The 21,185-nt window shown below is 37.0% G+C and overlaps 1 protein-coding gene across 10 annotated transcripts in view; it reads left to right on the top strand.

Moving 5' to 3' along the window:
- Ncoa1 (nuclear receptor coactivator 1) overlaps positions 1–21,185 on the top strand; it is a 195,682-nt gene that overhangs the window by 93,447 nt on the left and 81,050 nt on the right. For 7 of the 10 annotated variants that reach the window (XM_027424560.2, XM_027424562.2, XM_027424566.2 and 4 more), the window contains 3 exons: positions 8,588–8,745; positions 13,709–13,814; positions 19,542–19,708. In XM_027424560.2, the coding sequence (XP_027280361.1) occupies positions 13,726–13,814; positions 19,542–19,708 (256 nt within the window). In that variant the 5' untranslated portion in view covers positions 8,588–8,745; positions 13,709–13,725. The remainder of the gene's footprint in view (positions 1–8,587; positions 8,746–13,708; positions 13,815–19,541; positions 19,709–21,185) is intronic. The other 3 variants (XM_027424565.2, XM_027424563.2, XM_035447283.1) reach the window with 1 other exon arrangement.

The following is a 21,185-nucleotide window of genomic DNA, read 5'->3' as shown; positions in this document are numbered from 1 at the left end:
CAATATAAACACATATCTGATAAGTATATGCTAATTTTAACTATTAGCTAAGGTTATTTAATCTTGGTTTTATTTGAGCATTTAATAAAATTGCTTCTAGCAAATGTCAAACTTGTGTTGATAATTAAGATACCTGAACAAGGTTTTTGGTGTTTTTGTTTTTGTTCAAGACTGGGTCTCATTATGTAGTCTGTATATAGCCTGGAACTTACTGTGTACACCAAGGTGACCTCAAACTCACAGAGATCCACCTGCCTCTGCCTCCTCAGTGCTGGGATTAAAGGTGTGCGCCACCAGGGCTGGCCCTTTGGTAGTGTTCTAGAAAACAGAAATATCTGGATTTGGGTGGTCTTTGCCAGCTGCTTTCTAATTTTGCAAAGCTGTTCTTTAGTCAAGAACTAAATCCTTTAGGTGTTAGGTTTGTGTTCAGCTAATTGAATATGGACTCTTAACATCCAGGTGTTTCTCTTACTCTGCCAGAAAAGGAGAGGAGTGGAGAGGAGGACAAAGGGAAGGGAGATTGCACTGTACAGTGAAGCTTCAGAAGTGGGCTTTTTTCTGAGCCGTAGAGACTCACCTAGCAGTTTCACTAACTTCCTTAGTTTCCTTTCCTCTCTCTGTTATCAGATTTAAAATATACATGTGGGAGTATATGGTTTAGTGGGAGAGACAGCAGTTAAGTTCAGTCATACAACAAGTATATACATTTAAAATATGGTAAATTAAAAAAAGGTCTGAGGGAGCACTCACAGCAGAGGATATATTGGAATAATGGCCTCACAGTGAGGAGAAAGGCTGGGGAGGACCATGTGGCTAACACAGAGGATGCTTTGAGAACATGGACTTGGAGTGAATTTGGAATTTTGTAGTGAGACAAAAAACTACATGAAGAGAATAAGCAGAAGTGGGGTATCAGATCGTATGTGTGTGCATTTGGGGTTTCCTTTTTGACAAACTAAACAGTTTGTTTAAACGTGTGTGGTGTGAGTGTGGAAGATAATTCAAGGATAATATTGTGTACATTTTGGGTTGCAGCAACTACAGAGCTATAATGAATCTGTGAAGGGATGGAGGTATATAGTCACCTATAATAGTCAAAAATTATAATTAGGCTAGCTAGGTTTTCTAGATATACAGAGATGTATTTGAGATGGATAGGTATTCTTCAAACCTTTCAAAGACCTACAGAATATATGGCATTTTAAATGGTTAGAGTTTTCATGACAAGTGAGACACAACTGCTCCTGGCACACCAGTTACATCAGAAAGGAGGACGGGCATCAAAAAAACTCGTTATGGAGTTTGCCTTCAACATGGCAAGATTAGCCATTTGGGAAAGAAAATGCTCTTGCCTGGACTGTTTGTTGCTGTATAAACTGGACATGCAGGACCCACAAGAAAGTGACTGCTGAACTTACAAAACAAGACAGTACTGAAGTGTTCCTTCTGAAATGGAGAAGTGTGCCAGACACACTGTGGCCTATAGGCTGAAGATGGATGTGCCAATGTTACAGAGGACCTTTGGGTGACTGTCCAGGTAGCGAGATGTCTCTGTCAATTCTAGAGTTTATATATTATCCTTCTGTGGTCTTTGATAGAGTTGAAGACAGATAGTTATAGCTATGGTTTTCTTCAGTTATTATAAAAGATAAGTTACCCTTCTTTTTATTTAGACAGAAAAGAGGAGATGATGGGGAATGTACTTCTGTGTATGTTTATCTTATTGATTGTTGAATAAAGTACTGTTTGGCCAATGAGGCAGCAAGTTAGGCAGGAGGATTCTGGGAAATGTAGTAGAGATCCAGGCAGGAAAGTGACATAGCAGGGAGACTCAGTATATAAGCAAGGGCAAGAAGGAAGTCATCCCTTTTTCTCTTGCTCTTCCTCTTCTTCCTTGGAGCTGCCATGTGAGCCCAGGAAGAAGATGCCAGTGGAAGACGTCCTCTGTAAGATAAGTCTTATAAAATATATAGATTTATGATAATTAAGACTGAGCTAGCAGATGAGAAATCCTAGTCATTGGCCAAGCAGCATTTGTACCTAATATAAGTCTCTCTGTGTTACTTGGGATCTTAACGTGGTGGTGGGTGGAACTTGGATGGCCTGGCAGAAAGCACCCACATGACAGCAGGGCTCCAGTGGATGGAGGAAAGAAAAGGAGAATGGAAGGATTTAATTAAAGGTTAGTTTTGAATTAAGTTTTAAACATGATGATGATGATGATGATGATGATGATGATGATGATGATGATGATAAAGCCAGAGGGGATAGCAAGGTGGCTTTGTGGGTTAATGTATATGCCTCCAAGTGTGACAACTTAAGTTTGATCCCAGGGACCCACATAGTAGAAGGAGAAAATCCTCCTCAAGTGAGCTGTGGAATGCATGCATGGTTGTATACACATAAACACACAAATAAGTGTAAAAAAATTAAGGCGGAGGGATGCAAATGTGGAGCTTAAATGGAGCGTAAAAATAGTAGGAACAGTCTTTTGAGAATAATCTCTAAGGATAAATGTGCTTATTATCATATGTAGATTAATAATGCTGGAATTTACCAGTCTGAGATTTCCTGTATTTGTTAACATAAATGTTATAGTGGATGAATTGGCCATTAATCTTTTAGTCTTAGTAGTTGATATGCAGACTGTTGAATACACAATTTTGACTACAAATTATAATCTGGCTTCTTAAAGAGATGATGAGAAATAAAATTCAAGAAAAAAAGCACTCTGGATTGGCTTCTTTGTATACATTTTTTTAACTTATCTTTAACACTTAGAATTTAAGCATCACTGTCTCCCTTGAAGCAGAATGAGAATGGAAACCACAATATGAAGGCATGTAAGTCTTCTGAAACAGGATATATGTGGACAATTGAAGTGAGGTACAAGCCAGATGAAAACTATGGGAGGGAACGGGGAGATGGCTTAGTGAGTGAAGAGTGCTTAAGCATGTGAAGGTCTGAGTGTGAATGTCAAGGAAGCATGTCAAAGGGAAGGAAGGAAAGGGAGGGGAGGGGAGGGGAGGGGAGGGGAGGGGAAGAGGGAAGGGAAGAGAAAGGGAGAAGAAAGGAAGCCAGCCAGGCACTGCTGCTAGTGTCTGTGATCCCTAGCATTGGGGGAACAGAGATGGGTGGATCCTAAGAACTCACTGACTAGATTAGGAAAAATAGTGAGCTTCTGGTTGAGTAAAAGATCTATCTCAAGGCAATAAAGTAGGAAGCACCTGACAGCCTAATCTGGCCTCCCCTGTGCACACACCCTTATGCTGCATAGACCAGACAGGCAAACAACATACAGCACATGTCACACACGCATGCATGCATGCATGCAAACACACACACACACACACACACACACACACACACACACACACACACACACACACACTCACACAGGTCTTGTTGGGAATACAATGGTTTACATTATTTATTGGAAAGGTGGCTGCCAAGTAGAAGGGTTAAACCCAGCTGGTTAAGGTCAACACACTGTTTTAAGTCATTTCCATCCCTCACACTGCTCGGCTAAGAACAAGTATTATTCAAGACTAGAAGTATGAGGCTCAGAAGTGTATATTAGTTGGACTCCAGAAATCCATACTTTTAATCATCCATACTTTTAATCATATTCCTATACTCCCTCAGTCATCACAAAGGATTTTGGGTGCCCATAAGCAGATGTTAATAGTTGAGATTCTGTTCATTTATATCACTGTTTTGAGGTTTTATTGTAACAGTATTTCAAATTGACTAATGGGGTTTTTTTATTGCTGATGGACATTTGGGCTGTTCCCATTTTACCACTATAAACATTACTGGAATGAACATTCTTCACTCTTATTTCTATTGCTGGCTCACTGTAGAGGTCACACTTGCTGAGCATGCTTAGATCAATTTTTCAGCAAGATTCCCCTTGGAGCTTTTTCTTTGGGCACAAAATGGCAGTTTGCATGAATTCAAACATAATACAATTGTATTTTTCTAAAAGTCCCTTAGGTTTACTCAGATTTTAAAAGATACTTGAAAATTTGTACGAAGCCGTAAGTCCTTTTCCTGGAAAGAGATGGCAAGATTTTCATAAATGAATTTTTAATCTCAAAATTAAATGAGCCTTTAAAATAAATAAATAAAAAGAAAAATAAAAATGTTACCCTTCTATTGAGCCTTTAAAATAAAGAAAAAGAAAAAGAAAAAATGTTACCATTCTATTTTTAAAAAGAACTTTTGAAAATCTTCATTTTTACCAATTTATTCTTTACAGAGGTACCAGTAAGACAAGAGAATACATAGTATAGCAAAATCAAACTTTATTTACTTCTGAATTGTAAATTTTAATATTAATGGATTTATTTCCAGTTTTATTTATATTATTTCCAATTTAAATTTAGGGAACACAACACTTGTGTCATTATTAGTAGAAAAATTGGTAGCATCATTTTTCATGAAGAATTTGCAGTCTCTTCCAAGAAAAATATTTTACACTATTTTTCCTGTATTTTCTTTCTTAAAATTTATTTGGTAGAAAATTAATAAGAATGAATAGTATAAAATCATGTCACAATTATGAAAATGTTATGATTATGAAAAATGTTACAATTGCCACCAAGTGTTAATGGTTTGTTTGTGACAGTGCACTACTGGATGGCAGGATTCATCTAAAATATGAATTTGAACTCATTGGGAGTTTTTACTTAATCATTTCCACTCTTCATTACTTTATTAGTTTTCTGCTGCTGTGATAAAATACTATGACAAGAAGCAACTTCAGAAGGTAAAGGGTTTCTCTTGGTTTATGGTCCAGAGTGATAGTCTGTCATAGCTGGAAAGGCATGGATACCAGTAGGGATAGCGTGGCAGCAGGAGCAGGAAGCTGACTGGTCATGTTGTATTCAACACACAAGAAGCAGAAAGAAAGAACAAGAAATGGCATCTGGCTATAAACCCTCAAAGCCCACACAGTGACATACCTCCTGTAGCAAGGCTCCACTTGCCTAAGGTTTCATAACTTTTCCCACACAGAGGGGACCAAGTATAATACACAAACCTGAGGGGGACATTTCTTACTCAAAGCAAAACATACCCCTATCATAAAGTATCTAGAGAAGATAAAAATTGTCTTAAAACAAAGTTAACCTTGAATCTGTACTCCTTTATTAGAATAATGTGAAAGAGCTCATATTTTAAAAGTAACTAGTAACAAATGACCTCTGCAGTGCTCAACAGTTAATATCCCGGGTAAGAGATGCCACTGTTCTTAGAGGTTGGGTTCCTTTTAATTCCTCACAGAAAGAACATTAGGCTGCAGTTCCTTTTGATAACCATCTCATGAATCAGCTGTTGCTAATGGGAAAGAATCTTTTTTTTTCTTTTTTGCTGCTTTCTCTGCAAGTCACAATTCATAGTGCTAGCTGTATATAAAGGGAAGCATTGCTTTGATCTGTATCCCTTTCTAGTTAAATTATTGCCTAGACCTTGCTGCATCTCATAGCTGTTTAAATTTTTCATTTAGCCAGTAATTTTAATTATTAGTTGTTTTTTAAAGAATGTCAGAATGTTGGGGTTTAGAATTGTCAGGGATGTTTAAGAACACATGAAATAGGTTTTAAATGTTACAAAATAAAATAACAGTAACACTAAAGGAGAAAAAATAAAGTTAGAAATAGCATTCAATACTTAATCCAGGTAGACACAATAGTATGAGCAGGTATTGGTCCCTCTGCAAACCATAGTTAAGACAACACAAGCAAAAATAAAATCAGCGAGGAGTTTTTAAAGTCATAAGTTAGAGAAAGAGGAAAATGGAAGCAACTATCAACAAAAATTTTAAGACGGGAAACAGCCCGAATACAAATAGCTATCATATTAAACCTGAGAAAGCCCAATTTCATGAGAAAAAGGCTAAGAACCAGTTAAATCTGTACTGGTTATTCCTCAGAGCTCTCAGTATAAGAATTTTGTTTCTAGGGGGTCAGAGAGATGGCTGAGTGGTTAAGAGGAATTGGCTAATCTTCCAGAGGACCCAAGTTCAAATCCTAGCACCCACATGGCAACTCACAATCATCTGTAGCACCAGTTCTTATGGAAACTTGTGCTACCTCTCCTGGCCTTTATGGGCATTGCATTCAAGTGATGCACATACATGTGGCAAAATATCTATTCACCTAAAATAAAAATAAATTTAAAAACCTAAAGTATTTCACTTTCACTCTGAAAGTAAAAGAAAAGAAGAGAGAATGATGGCCTAGAAGCTACTTAGATACAGCATCTGATGTCCAGGACTCCTTCACTCTTTGCCACTGTGCTAATACCCTTCTCTCTCTCTCTAGTATTGGTTTTCTAAATTGTTCACTGTGGACTCCTTTTTGTCTGAGAAAAGTTTAGATGATCTCAGGTAATAAAATAGACAAACATCAAAAATTTACTGATAATAAATCATAATTTTTCTAAAGCAATTCTTTTTTCTAAGGCAATTTTATGTATAATAAACTGGCATACCATTTATTAAAGACCAATACAATATCTCATTTTATTCACTAATGAGATATATATGTTTACTTTTACATAAAGAACTAATTCTTGGGCTGGAGGGATGGCTTAGTAATTAAGAACAAAGAGCAGAGCACTGGGTTCAATTCCCAGCACCCATATGGCAGCTTATAACCATCTGTATCTCAGTTCCAGGTGCTCCAACGCCCTCTTCTAACTCCACAGGCACCAGACAACACATGTTGCACATACATGCATGCAGGCAACACACACACATGAAATAAAACAAACAAATCTTTAAGAAAAGATTAAATAAAGAATGAAATCTTGGTTGAGTCTTTGATACTACACGATGCAAAGCATCTTTGGCATTTTTCAGAATTGATCAATATTTTTTTTTTTTAGTTGTCAGTGTCGAGAAAGCTGCTCCACATAAATATGTAGTACAAAATGACAAAAGCACATTTAGGACCGTTTCAGAAATTACTGGAAATTCTAACACAATCCCAAGCCAAATTCATTTAATTACCTTTTAAAAAATAAAATTGAAGGAGCTGGAAAGAGGGGTCAACAGTCCAGAGCATTCTCTGCTCTCTCCCTGAAGAGTCAAGTTTGGTTCTCAGTACCCACAGCCATCAGCTCACAGATGCCTAGTACTCCAGTTCTGGAGAACTGGACACTCTCTTCTGATCTCAGTGAGTGCACATGTGTACACACACCCCTCACACACCCCATACACACACACACACACACACACACACACACACACACACACACACACACACACACACCACAGGGTGGGATAAACATAAAATAAAAATAAATCTTAAAGTATTTCAAGTCAGCCACTTAAACAGCCATTTTCAAATCAATTTTTCTAATACTATAACCCAAAAATAATGCTGATTTGAGACTTAAATGCTGAAGAATACCAGTCAAAAAACACTCTTCATTTTTCATAATTAATTATATTCTCTAAGAGCAGAAAGTTTGTGTGTTCACTCCAACACCATGAGCCATAGCATGTGATGGTCTGAAATCTGAGCTGAGGTGTTTCCGACATCACTGTTAGCATTTTGTTGTGTGCAATGTGTGCATAGTGTGTGTTTAGAACCAAAGCTATAGAGACATCCTGAGATGCAACATGAATGAGCACTGCCAGAAACATTTCAAACACATTATGTGTTTAATTTCAAATTAATGTTTGGCCCTTGAATGTACAGAAACCTTTTACTGTTGCCAAATTTTCTGTGGTTCCCACATTCAGTTATATGAGCCCAGATGGAGTTGCTAGCCACAGCTTAAGAACTTGGAGTTAGATACTTGTGTCAAACAACTTCAAGTTTTCTGTTAGCTCTGATCTGCATTCGCTACTGCCTAAAGTCTGTTAGATGTGATTTTTTTCATCTTTAGGTCCAGCCTCCCAGCACTTGAGGGGAGTCTTGAAAAGTTCCCTAAGAGAAAGTCTTCCAAGCATGTGTTCTACCCAGTGTGGCTCCCTTCTTTGAACAGCAGTCAGCTCTACAATTTGAGTCTGCTTTGATCACTTTCCAGTGTCTTCAAACATTTTTTTCTATTTTGTCCACAGTTTATAATTCTTATCTGTGAGCAGATTAGTACAGTACAAGAGGATTCATTATTGCTGGAACTAGGGATCAAATAACTTTAAATATAAAAAAATGTAAACTTTAACAACAAACATTTGGAAAGCAAAATGTTATAATAATTTTAATATATAGGAAGAGTATTGTATAAGTTGAAAGAAGGAAATAACTGAAAATGTGAAAAATCACAATTTATAGGTAATGGAAAAGATAAACTTGCAATAATGCTGCCAGAAATGATGCTTTAAGGCTTCTCAGTGGGTCTCTCAGAAGTTGAGCAGAATGTAATTATGCATTCCCTTAGTGGCAAGCTGTCTCAAATAACATCACCAGGAAGGTCTTCCCTATGAGTTCAGATCTTCATCCATCGTGTTTTGGAACTATTTTTCCATTTGACTTAAAAATTTGAATTTCTCTCATATTGCTGACCTTTATTATTTCAAAGAATAAGATGGCAATCTAACCTCCCATTTGCTTTTTCTTCTTATTTATTTTAGTTGTTTGTGTAATTGACCTTAAATGAGGTGAGAGAAAATTGACTAAGCCATCTTGGGACAACATTGTATTACTCCGTTCCCCCAGAAGCTGCCCTCTGGAGCACTTGATTTGACCATATCTGCTTTCAGGATTCATTATGAACAAGGAAGTCTCCCAGGTAGGGAAGATTTTAAGAACTTTGTCACTAAAATTGTGTAGAGGGAAACCAATTACTTATTGGGCATTGTTTTTTTTTTTTTTTTATGGAAGTATGTTCTTGGTCTGGGAAGCTTCAAAGTTATTGTAAAATAAGCGCTAATATTGCTAAGTGGAAGTATTGACAAATAAGCAGTGTGTTTAAAATAAACAATGAGTTTACAAAATAAAGGTCAATTGAACAAAAAAGTCTAAAGATTTTCTATAACAAGCAATATAGTTAAGAGCAGCATATTGTAATTAGGACTTGAGATGAGAACTGCTCCTGCAGCAGCAAAAATAATGTTTATGTGAAATTATGGGTGTTATTCTGCTTCACAATAGTAACCAGTTTCCTATATAGTTGTGTCTAATAAGACCATGATTTAAATGTTCACAGTAAATATATAAATATAGTAAAATTTATTATAAAAAATTAAGTAAAGGCTCTGAATGAGCTGTGTTTCCAACGAAAATATAAGGAGACCAGGAAGTATGTGAGAAGATACTTAGAATCATTAGCTATTAAGGAAGCATACATCAAAGCCTTAATGAGAAGCCATTTTATACCCCCTGGGGTGGGTTTTTATGGAGGAGAACTGCTTTTGACAAGAATATAGAGTTAGAATCTTCATGTTTTTTCACCTTAAACTTAGCATCTTCCCATAAAGTTAGTTACTATATGACATAACAGTTCCATTCCCAGTTTTACACTCAATATAATTGAAACTTAAATATATAAAACTTTGTGCATAAACATTCATAAAACAATGTTATTGAAAGTACTCAGAAGTCGAAATAACTTAAATGTTCACCAATTGATGAGTGGATAAGCAGAATAGAGTATCTCTAAACAACAGGATTTCATTCAGCCATGAAAGGCGGTGAATGTTCTAAAGTCCCTGTCCTTTGTTGCCACAAGGGAAATGTTTCAGTGGCTATAGAGGATGTGAGGTGTCTGAGGACTCAAGTTTGGGAAACACTTCTTTATAGAAGAGTACTCCATCAGAGGATGTGTTTGGGGTCTTTGGCTCTTGGCGTGTCTCCATCATTTTGAATGTTTCTTTCTGTACTCCTTGTCTGTTGGGCACTCTAAAGCATGTTCCTGGAGTTGTTTGTTAGCTAATTGATGCTGGTCTTTAAAGCAATCAGTTTCATGCTCAATCTGAGAAACCAGTGACAAATTTCTCATGTAGAAAAATGAACTGAATCTAATAGTACTGTTTCCTGTGCCTTCACCTGTTTAGTTTAGTCAGGCACATTTGACCAGAGATAGATATAGTTTCTGGATGCAGAAATGACTCTTTAGAAATTGCATGAGACTAGGTATAATTTAGCAACTCTTAAAAACAACAGGGTCCTTTTACCTAGACACATTGTCCTCTTAAAAGTGATATGCAAATTGGCTTTGTTAGCTATCAAATATAAAGTCAGTCTACATGCAACAGCTTTGATAGCTGTCCCCACCACAGGCTTTGTCTTGCACTGTCTGTTGTATTTTATAGATATAGAACATTTAGTACAGGAATCATACCATCAAGTTACTGTGGATTCTCCTGTGACTGTTTGAGTACTGGTTCTCATTTTTGTAGGGTACCTCCTGGCTGCTGCTGAGTCTCCACTCCAGAATTCAGAAGAATAATTCAGCAAATATTTAACTTGGGAATCTTGTCTTAGGCCTTAGGCCCATCTTATAAAATTTATTTATTTATTTATTTATTTATTTATTTATTTATTTATTTGCTTTTCAAGACAGGTTTCTCTGTATTGCTTTGGAGCCTTTCCTGGCACTTGCTCTGGAGACCAGGCTGGCCTCAAACTCACAGAGATCCGCCTGCCTCTGCCTCCCGAGTGCATGCGCCACCAACGCCCAGCCACTTACCAGCTTCTTAAACATGACTTACATCCCTCAAAATGAAAAGAAACTATCAGCATAATGATTTAACAAATTGTATTCACAGCTGGATATCCAGGGCCTAAAAGAGAGGTTATTGTATGCACAGAGCTCAGTGAACATTAGATGCATTAAATTGAACTGCTCCCCACACCACACTAATGTCAAAAAGTTTTTGCCTAAGGTTATCTTTGCTAAGAACATAGCATGTAGCTAAGAATTTAATTTTGATTTTTATTGAAGATAAAACTAAAATTAACATCTATAATGCATTTTTGCATATGCAGATTGTATATATTGCATAATTTGTTTCTATATAAATTATATGTTGTCTTGGTTAAGGGTTTTTTTTGCTGTGAAGAGACACCATGACCACAGCAACTCTTACAAAGAAAACATTTAATTTGGTCTCACTCACAGTTTCAGAGGTTCAGTCCATTATCATCATGGTGGGGAGCATGGCAGCCTGCAGGCATACATGGTGCTGCAGGAATAACTGAGAATTCTACATCTTGCAGTCAACAGGAAGTCAACTGAGACACTGGGTAGTATTCTGAACATAGAAAACATCAAAGCCTGTCCCCACAGGGACACACTTCCTCCAACAAAGCCATACCTACATCAACAAAGCCACACTTCCTAGTAGTGCCACTCCCTATGAGCTTATGGGACCAATCACATTCAAACCACCACATATGTGTACTATATAGTACACAAAACATATCCCAGCACTTAGACAGAGGCAGGGATAGGTCCATCTCTGTGAGTGCCAGATCAGTCTACATAGTGAGATGGTATCTAAAACAAAAGCAGCAACAATAACAACACAAGTGTGTGTGGATTGTACGTGTGTATGTGTGTGTGTGTGTGTGTGTGTGTGTGTGTGTGTGTGTGTGTGTGTGTGTGTGAGAGAGAGAGAGAGAGAGAGAGAGAGAGAGAGAGAGAGAGAGAGAAAGTATAAAACACTTGGCTGGACAGGAATTTACTCATTCTTCGACCAAATTCTGCATTGCACTGACACACTAGGTGAATTGTGAAATTGTATAATTTGTGGACAAGGAGATCTATGATTAATGAGAATTTAGTGGAGAGTTTTAGGCATGCTCAGACTTGCCTTCAGTAGGTAATATGATGGCTCTGCAGTGCATCATTTAAGAAAGACAAGATTGGAAACAGGAGGCCATTTGGAGAACTATTTCTATAGTCCAATAGATGATGACCCGAGCTCCATATGATGGCAAAGGAAAATATGAAGGAGAGGTAGATTTAGGAAATGAAAACAGAGTCTGCTGTGGTCTTGCATGTAGGACACAAGACAAGAGACTAAAATGTCTCAAAGCTTAAAAAAAATACAAGAGGAGCAAATATGTTTAAAGAGACATTATGTACTTAAATCAAGGGCAGGCAGGTAATGGTTAAACTGTAAATTAAATGAGGTTTTTATGCTTTTTTTATCATGCTCAATAGGGAGACACAGTTAACTTTTATGAAAAAAACATTGGTGTCTTTGAAATTACATCAGGGCAAGAGTCCTTTTGCTGCTGTTTATATGATAGATCAGATATAGAATGAGGGTGAATAGACCTGGGAAGCAAGAAAAAAAAAAAAGATCTTACATTAATCTAGAATCCTTGAGATAGTTGGTTCCAAGCTAATATCATTGTTATATCTGAGACTGAAGAAGGAGACAGTATAAAAATCTCTTAGGAAACAATTGTCAGGAAATGGATAGCAATTACAAATGACAAACAAGAAAAAAGAATTAAAATAATGGCAAGATTGCAATCCTAGTGGGGGTGGCAGGGCTGTAATTCCAGCACTCTGGAGAGGGAGATAGGAGAGTTGGGGCTTTGAGGCAAGCCTGGGCTGCATTGGTAATCCCAGGCAAGCTTGGACTGCAGTATAACAAAACCCTATTTAAAGGACAAAGAACACTCTCGGTGTTGGATAGTTTCAAAAACTATACTTCTAATATGGAGAAATTAGAAATGTTCCCTTTTGTCAGCATGAAGTAATCTCATGATTAAAATTTTAGGGATTGTTTATATAGTGAGAAGATGGCAACAGTCTTTGGTCTTTAGAAGAGAGCTAGAAAGAATGAATTTTAGAACTAGGAAAGGATTAAGTCTGTGTGAGAGGTTGCCATAGTTTTCACCAGTTCTTTAAGTGTTCCCAGCTTGACTGTTGACATACAGTGCTATAGTGTTTAATAATCGAGATTTAAGGAAGAGCTCCAATTTTCCCATTTCATGATTCCTCTCCTTTATTGAGGGAAAATGGAGTAAAACATAGGGTAGTATTTGACACTGATGACATCTGAGAGGAGGTCAAGGATAGGGTTCTGAGTTTCCTTAGGATTCTGCAGAGCAGTGATTGATGAGGACAGGTCAGTAACTGGCACATGTGAAGACCTGGCTGACATGCCAGTGGGAGTGACTGTGTTCTCTGGCATCCATACCCACATCCTAACATAGACTAAACATTTGAATTTGGTCTCTGGCTGATATAAACACAAAGTTAGGAGTATGGAATTCAAAGTGGAAAAGTACAATGCAAAATTCAGTTTGAGCTTATCACTTTAACTTTAATCATATGTATATTGTTCATTTTTCTATCAGTATAAAATCTCCAGCTTCATGAGTCAAGTTGTCGTAAGCCTTTTGCAAAGTAAGATCTGAATAATAATTCTAAATCTGAATAATGATAAATATTTTTCAGTCTACTTTTTTACACTTACACATGAAAATGATTTTTCTCTTGGTTAAAAAAAAAGTTTCTATTTAATAATCCTAGGAAAATTTTCATCCTGATCGATTACAACAGTTTCATAAGGATTCTTGATTTTATTTTATTGATTTAGAAAAATAAATGTAGCAACCAGTAGCTGGAGTCCCCTGTGATGTTAGCTGCTGGTGCATGCTTGTGGTGGCTTTGTCACCTAGTCACAGGTCTGTGCTGTGGTTCTTTTGTTTAGAAGTAATATGGGGGCTTCCCCTGACCGAATTTGGCTAGAGAAGTCATGAGGTTTATTTTTCTTACCCTATTTGTTTAGGTGTGAAGTTTGTCAACATGAGTGGCCTTGGGGACAGTTCTTCCGACCCTGCGAACCCAGACTCACATAAGAGAAAAGGATCGCCATGTGACACACTGGCATCAAGGTAGGAATGCACTTCTGTCTCTGGCAGAGCTTTTGTGTCATTCCTCCAACACTTTGGAGCCCTGTTCCATCTACTCCACGTTGGTTAGCCACATGCCTTCTGCTTACTTGGAATATTCTGGCCCCTGCACCAGAATTTGCATATGCTTTTCCTTCCATCCAATTTGCATCCTCTTCATTTTCACCATTAATCTGTAGGTAATTACAGATGCTGTGTTACTCATTACTTCCTTAAAGGGAGGCTTCTGTTCTTCTCACAACCACTAGATCAAACCCCCCTCTCGCCCCCCTCCCACACACTTTTTTGTTAGGTTGGTTAGTTTGTGTTTCCCCTCTTCCCCAAGACAGAGTTTCTCTGTGTATCCCTGACTGCCCTGGAACTTTCTCTGTAAACCAGGCTGGCCTTGAACTCAGAGATCCACCTGCCTCTGCCTCCTGAATACTGGGATTAAAGGTATGTACCACCATCACCCTGATCCCCTTTTCATATATCTGTCTTATACATCTTTATTTCTTTGATTCATAATGATAGGCTGTTACTAGAGTGTATGCTCAATGCATGATTCCTAGTTTCTTTGCTAGACAGTAGGCTTACCATATAGCATACAGTAAGAGATGTAATCTGTTCATTCACCATTGTCTCCCTGATTCACAATGCAGCATGGAGCTTTTAACTAGGAAGGAAGAACAATAAATCCTGCCAGATGAGTAAATAAGTCTATTGAACATCTTTACGTGCTTCTTGGGAGCTAAGAAGTAATTGTTATAGTATTTATTTTATAAATAATTATTTGTGACATTTACTACTTGCTGTGTTTTTTAAAATGTGAATACATTAAGGAGGTACAAAGAAATTTAGTGCTAAGGGAACCCTAAAAGTGCCAGCCAGGTAAAGAAGAAACCTCACTCAGCATTTTCTCTGCTGACAAGAGAACAGTGAAGATGTTATTCCATTTGGCTTCTAGGAGCTAGATTAAGGTTTTTTTTGTTTTTTTGTTTGTTTTGTTTTTTTTTTCAGTTTTTACACCACTGACATTTTGAGCCAGAAAACCTTTTGCTGTGGAGGCTTTCCTGTGTGTTGTAGGGTGTTTAGCACTGTTACTGCTTGTATACCTAAATGCCAGTAGTGTCTTAGTTGTAATAAAGATTTTCTGCAAACATTCCCAGATGTTCCCCCAGAGGCAAGGAAAGCATACTCACCCTAACTGATGACACTGTCTCCAGAGGAAAGCTGCAGCACTGCCTCAGCTGTTGATCACCTGCTTTTTCATGGGGGGAGGGGGGAGCAGAGGAAGAAGGGAATACTGTGGTTGGGATGTAAAATAAGTAAATAAATTTAATTAATAAAAAGAGAATGTTAGTACTAGAGAACAGTAACCTTAATTACTGAAGCACACATGTCTAGATGTTAGGATAGAAGTTCATGCCAAGATATGAACCAGATGTGTATTGTCAAAGTTAGTGCATTGTTTATTTTTACATAGAAATTCAGTCTTCTTAAAGGAAAACCTAAGAATAAATAAACTAGGACTGGAGAGATGGCTCGGAGGTTAAGAGCACCGACTGCTCTTTCAGAGGTCCTGAGTTCAATTTCCAGCAACCACATGGTGGCTCACAACCATCTGTAATGAGATCTGGTGTCCTTTTCAGGCCTGCAGAAATACATGCAGGTAGAATACTGTGTACATAATAAATCTTTAAAAAAGAAAAAAAAACACTTAGTTTAAAAAAAATAAATAAAATGATTGTCTTTTGTGTTTGCTTTCTCATTGGAGGAAAATTTGAATATATAAGTACAGAGACTAAAAAGCTACATATAATAGCCATATAAAATTAATACCATGTTCTTATATTAATATTTTGTTAGTTATATTTGCATTTTTCCATTTTTGTAAATTTTTTGTTCTTGTTTGGACAGAGGTTTATTCTTTAGTCCATTCTAGCCTTGAACTTGGACAAGTCCTCCTCCATCAACTTAGGGGAGCTGGGATTCTAGGCATGCACCAATCCTGCCCATATTGAATTTTCCAAGTGAAAGTTATTAATGTTTATGAATGCTAGCAGGTGTGGGCATCAGTAACATTTCTGCCTACTGTAATGAACAATCTTCTTTTTTGTAATAGTTCATCTGTAAATTACCTTTGTTTTTGTTTTGTATGTGTAGGTGTATCTATCTGTACATGATAACCTCCTTACAAATACCAAAACTTCGATGTATTCTTTTTCTCCTCTTTGGATGTTTCAAGATAATTATCCTGATGTTTGCTTGAAAGATATTTGAAAGCTCTGACTCCTTCAGGTTTATATGTATGGGCTTCAGTTTTAATAAAGCATTATCTTTGATATGGAAAATCAGAAATTTATTAGTTTGAAACTGCTTGTGTATTAATGCCACCTTGCAATGCTTCCTTTGGTCTAATTATTATATGCTGTCTCCCCAAACAGACTGTGAACTCATTAATCATAAAGAGCATCTGTTAGGCCTCACAAGGTATTGCCAGCCCTGTGGCAGAGCCAAATAGTACTGAGTCCTAGATAGAAAGACTTCTCTGTTAATTTCCCGTGGTGGGGTAGCTTGTATCTCTCCAATCCCTCATTTGTTCTAAGAAAATGAAGATTAAAATGCTAGTTTTAAATGGTTAGCTGTGCTTATCCTTCTTTAACATTTCCATCTTAACTCAACAATTGCTTATTAAATGCTAACTGTTCAGTCAACACCATCTGTGTGCTGTTGTAAGGATATAAATGAAGTGAGAGACGGGTCTTATATCTTCAAGGAGCTTGCAGATCTGACCATGCCATTAATTCTTCTTAAATCCTTTTGGGTTCCCTATTTTCAAAAATAAATAAATAAATAAATAGACCATTGTAATTAAAGTCATACTAGATGGCATTTATTGAGCTAATAAGGACATGCCAAGAACTTAGCAATAAATTTTATATGCCTTATCTTTTTTAATCCTCCCAAACCCTAGGAGGTCATTAATATCATTATCCCAGTGGTCAGATGAGGAGATTGAAGCAGAGAGGTGGACTTGCTGAGCACCAGGACAGGTGTCATTGCTGTGATCTGGTCCACACTTTCTCCTGTCCATATACTTCTGTGGTTTGGCCATACCAACCTATTGTGTTTAGGTTTTGAACTTCATATTTCTACTCTCACTTTATACAGTTGATAAAGTCACTTTAGAGTTCTAGATAATAAGATCTCCTTACTCTAACTTGTGCTGTTCTTCCTCTGGGTTTAGATGGAATTTCTGTGTGTTCTGCAGTATTGTGGTTTTGTCACAAAGGATAACAAGGGCTGCTTCCTTTTACTTCCTTTCAAGTTGGAGTTATTTCTGATTTACTGCATGGTGCTTAGGAAATATCACCTGATTATCTGTCATATGATAAATTTAGGAATGTTTGGGTTTGCTAGTACATTCATTAACGAAAGATACAGCAGCCCTCCCATATCCATAGGATCAAAGTATTCTGGGGGAAAAATGGCATCTGTACCAAACATGTACTGATGCTTTTGCATGGTGTTATTGCCTAAATATAGGAAGACAACTACTTATGTAGAATTTGCATTGTGTTAGGTATTGTAAGTAATACAGAGATGATTTCAAGCATGTGGAACAATTTTCATACGTTATGCAACTAATATACCATTTTATAGAGATTTTACAAATGCTCAGATTTTGGTATCCATGAGGATCCTGTAACTGGTATCACATAAGATCATGAGTCCAACTGTATTCATGAGAATTTAGCTCAGAATAGCATTAACTGGCATGTCTGCCACATAAAAGGTAATAAAGGGGTTTAGCAAATGAAGAAATTTGCTCTAAAATAGTAACGGAAGCCTTTTCCCTTTAAGATAGTTTTTATACTCTCTGTTCCTTCAGTTTTGACCATGAACATGTCTGCTGTCTTTATATATATATATATTATATATATATATATATATTGGCTGTTTCATTTAAAGATGATTTTTATTTCCCTACTCTAAAACTTGTCATTTTATTGACATCTGCTATTCCTTACTATGTATAGCTTCTTGTTTCATCTCATATATATATATATATATATATATATATATATATATCTGTAATCATGTCAGGCATTTCAATATTACTCAAAACTTAATATCAAAAACATGTTTGGCTGCTGAGTATAGAAGCGCATACCTGTAATCCCAGCACTCTCAAGGTAGATGGAGGTTGACGACAGTTCAGGAATAGCCTGGGCTGTATAGTGAGACTTTTTCTCAAAACAAAACCAACAAACAAAAAAAATATCTGGGTGTCCTACCAAGTAAATCTAAATTGATTATTCCTATTGGAATTTAGACCTGTAAGTTTAAACAGCTCCTGCTCAATACTGAATCTACTAAATGTGTCTGTTATCTTCGAGGTTCACTAAGGTAAAAATCACATGTCCTCAAGTACTATCGTGTTACAGATAAACCCTTATGAATATGAAAATATGTTCCTCATTTTATTTGTGCTTTGCTTTGGTGCCTCAGAGTGAAGTTTGTCGGGATGCCTTGCTGTGTTCTGTTTAAGTTATTAAGATAGAGTTTTACTAAGTAAAGTGGAAATAATTCCTCAGTAATGAAAGATTTAACAGATAAAGAGAAAATGTATGGTTGTTGCAGTTTTACACTTGATTGTGTTTGGGGATATGTACCTTTTGTAGTACTTTGATTTATAGCAAATGCAGTAAGTTAGCTGACTGAATTCTTCCAGCTCACTGTGTTGAATAAGTACTTTTGTTTTTAAAGTCTTTCAAATCCTTAAGAAAAGTAGAGGGATTTAACTGTTGTTTATTGTGAGGCTTTTAAGAACTGACTTTTCTCTCTTCTCACCTCTTTTTTCTATCACTTTTACGTGCAGCCAAATGACTTTAACTGCTGTTTGTAAAACAAAGCTTGTCATGAGCAGGCTTTCCTATTTTATTTGGAAAATGGAATGTTTCAGAGTAATATTTTCCCATCTTTGAATGCATTACAGAAAGCAAGTTGCTGGTGACTTGGCAAAATAATTTAAGGGTAAAGATTGAACAGTAATCTTTCCATATATTCAGCAGACTAGTTTCAAATTGCTATCTGTCTGGCATTACCCTCTGTTCTTTTTTGTTTGCTTTAAGGGAGCCATGTTTGATTTTGTTCAGAGTTGACAAGAACTACGTGTAGCTCTTGTTTTCTGTTGTATCTGGAAGAAGCCATATACCAGTGTTCTCTACTATTTACTTTTTAGATTGTACTTTTGACCAGTTTCTTTTTCATAAGGAGCAACTAATGCTCCTTTCAGAACAAGAATGAAGTCTTTATCAGGTTCCTCATTACAGTTCATCTGAGCTATTCATTCAGATTCTATTTCAAATATAAGTAGCCCCAAGTATAAGAAGTAGATTTGCTGTCTGTCTGGTTGCTTTAATATCTTGTAGCCATTTGTTATTTGAAAGTATTTGAGGTGTATATATATCATTTGTCATAACCCATTTGTCATAACAGTCATTCTGTTTATATATTTTGCCAGAGTTATTTTGTGTACTTGGATAATTTGTAGTACCTGAGTTTTAGATGTGATTTTAGTTTGATTTTAAATCTGGTTTTATATATTTTAAGTAAAAACAAGATTTCTTTCAAATGTGTGAACATTAATATGTTTGGTCAGAGAAGAAAATAACGTTATAAATGCATGCTAACCAGATCATCCTTTTTTTGTGTGTGTAACAGTACTGAGAAGAGGCGCAGGGAGCAAGAAAATAAATATTTAGAAGAACTAGCTGAATTACTGTCTGCCAACATCAGTGACATTGACAGCTTGAGTGTAAAACCAGATAAATGCAAGATTTTGAAGAAAACAGTAGATCAGATACAGCTAATGAAGAGAATGGAGCAAGGTAAAAATAAAAGGCCATGTTCTCAGTTGTAATGGTATTTGTGACATATCCTACTCTTCCACTAAGAGCCCTCATTGCTTCATAATTTTATTAAAGAAATGTTTTTGCTTAGATGAGTCTTTCTTGTTATTATGAAGTGACTTATTAAATTAACTTGAAAACTAGTGGAGTGATTAGTGTGGGAGACTTTGGAGCCCAGTGTCATAGGGCCTTAAAGCAGGAGACATAAGTTGTGGGGTGGGGCCTGAGGCCTTGGCATAGAGCTAATGTACAGTAATTCCTTGATGAAAATCTCTCTGGCCTGTCTGAGAAAGCTTGCCTCTGTCTGAGCTCGAAATGTGGGAAATAATTCTCTTGGGTGGGGGAGGATCCCATTGTATTTTTTGTGAGGTTCTCATTTATAGCACCCATACTTACTGGGAACCCTACACCACTAATCCCCTGGGTTGCCTACTAGAAACAAAGGTAGAGCACTTTGAGGAAACACGTCTCCTCATGGAGTGCTATAGAATTTTCAGGTGAGTGTGCTGACACTTCGAATTGTGTATGAGGAAATTTGTGGTGAGTAGGAGCACAGCCCCCAGTGCCTGCCTTCGAATTAACAGTGTGAGAAGACTACAGACAGCTACTATTTAAAATGACTTAAGGTCCATGATTTTGGAAACTGCAGAGCAGTCCAGGGACAGCTGATTTAACAAAGAGGAGAAAGTGTGCTGGAAGCCTGCAACAGCACCCTCCATCTTATGTCTGAGACCAGAGATGAAGGGATTTTTTGAGGAAACTGAGCAGTCTCTGGGAAGAGGTGTTCAGGGTGATCTCGTGTGAAAATCAGCTCCTTGGTATTTCCAGTTTCTTGAGGTTGCCAGGTGGCATTTTTGTGTGTCTCATGTGAAGAGAAGTCACAGGCATCTTAGGGAAGCCAGTGGTTAAAAAAGAAAGAAGAAAGGAAGGAAGGAAGTACAGGGGAGGCAACAAAACTAAGACCAGGCCCTTGGGCAGAGGAGACAGTGCACCCTTCAAAAACAGGATGCTCAGAAAAATCTTCACCAAATTACCATGTTTCTCCTCTTTGCCTCTTCATGCTACCCGCCCCAGCCACTGCAGGCACACTGGTCAGTTGTTGAGGTTCATTATTCCCTCCTGATGTGCTCTTCCTAGACACCCACTGTCACCACTCTCACCCCTCCTGTGATTCTTCTCAAATACCTTCTCTTGAAAGTGTTCCTGACTGCTTTGTTTTTAAAAATTAAGTGGAAAATATACAAATCTTTCTGTACCTTTCTTGGTTTCTTTTCCCATAAGACATTTTAAATCTGACATGTAAGTTAGTTTTAAGTAATCCCTTAGAAAATAAAATAGACAAGTAATGGAAAATAAGAGAAAAAGATAAGAAACTTATAGGGTTAGTTCAAGACTAGATAGAAGACAATAAATAACAAGAGGGGATTTAAAAAATAAAAACCCTTTCTTGAAAATA

This window comes from Cricetulus griseus, chromosome 7, assembly GCF_003668045.3.
Source record: "Cricetulus griseus strain 17A/GY chromosome 7, alternate assembly CriGri-PICRH-1.0, whole genome shotgun sequence".
Taxonomy (NCBI): domain Eukaryota; kingdom Metazoa; phylum Chordata; class Mammalia; order Rodentia; family Cricetidae; genus Cricetulus; species Cricetulus griseus.
The sequence above is the reverse complement of the archived record's forward strand: the minus strand, read 5'-3'. Positions and strand labels throughout refer to the sequence as shown.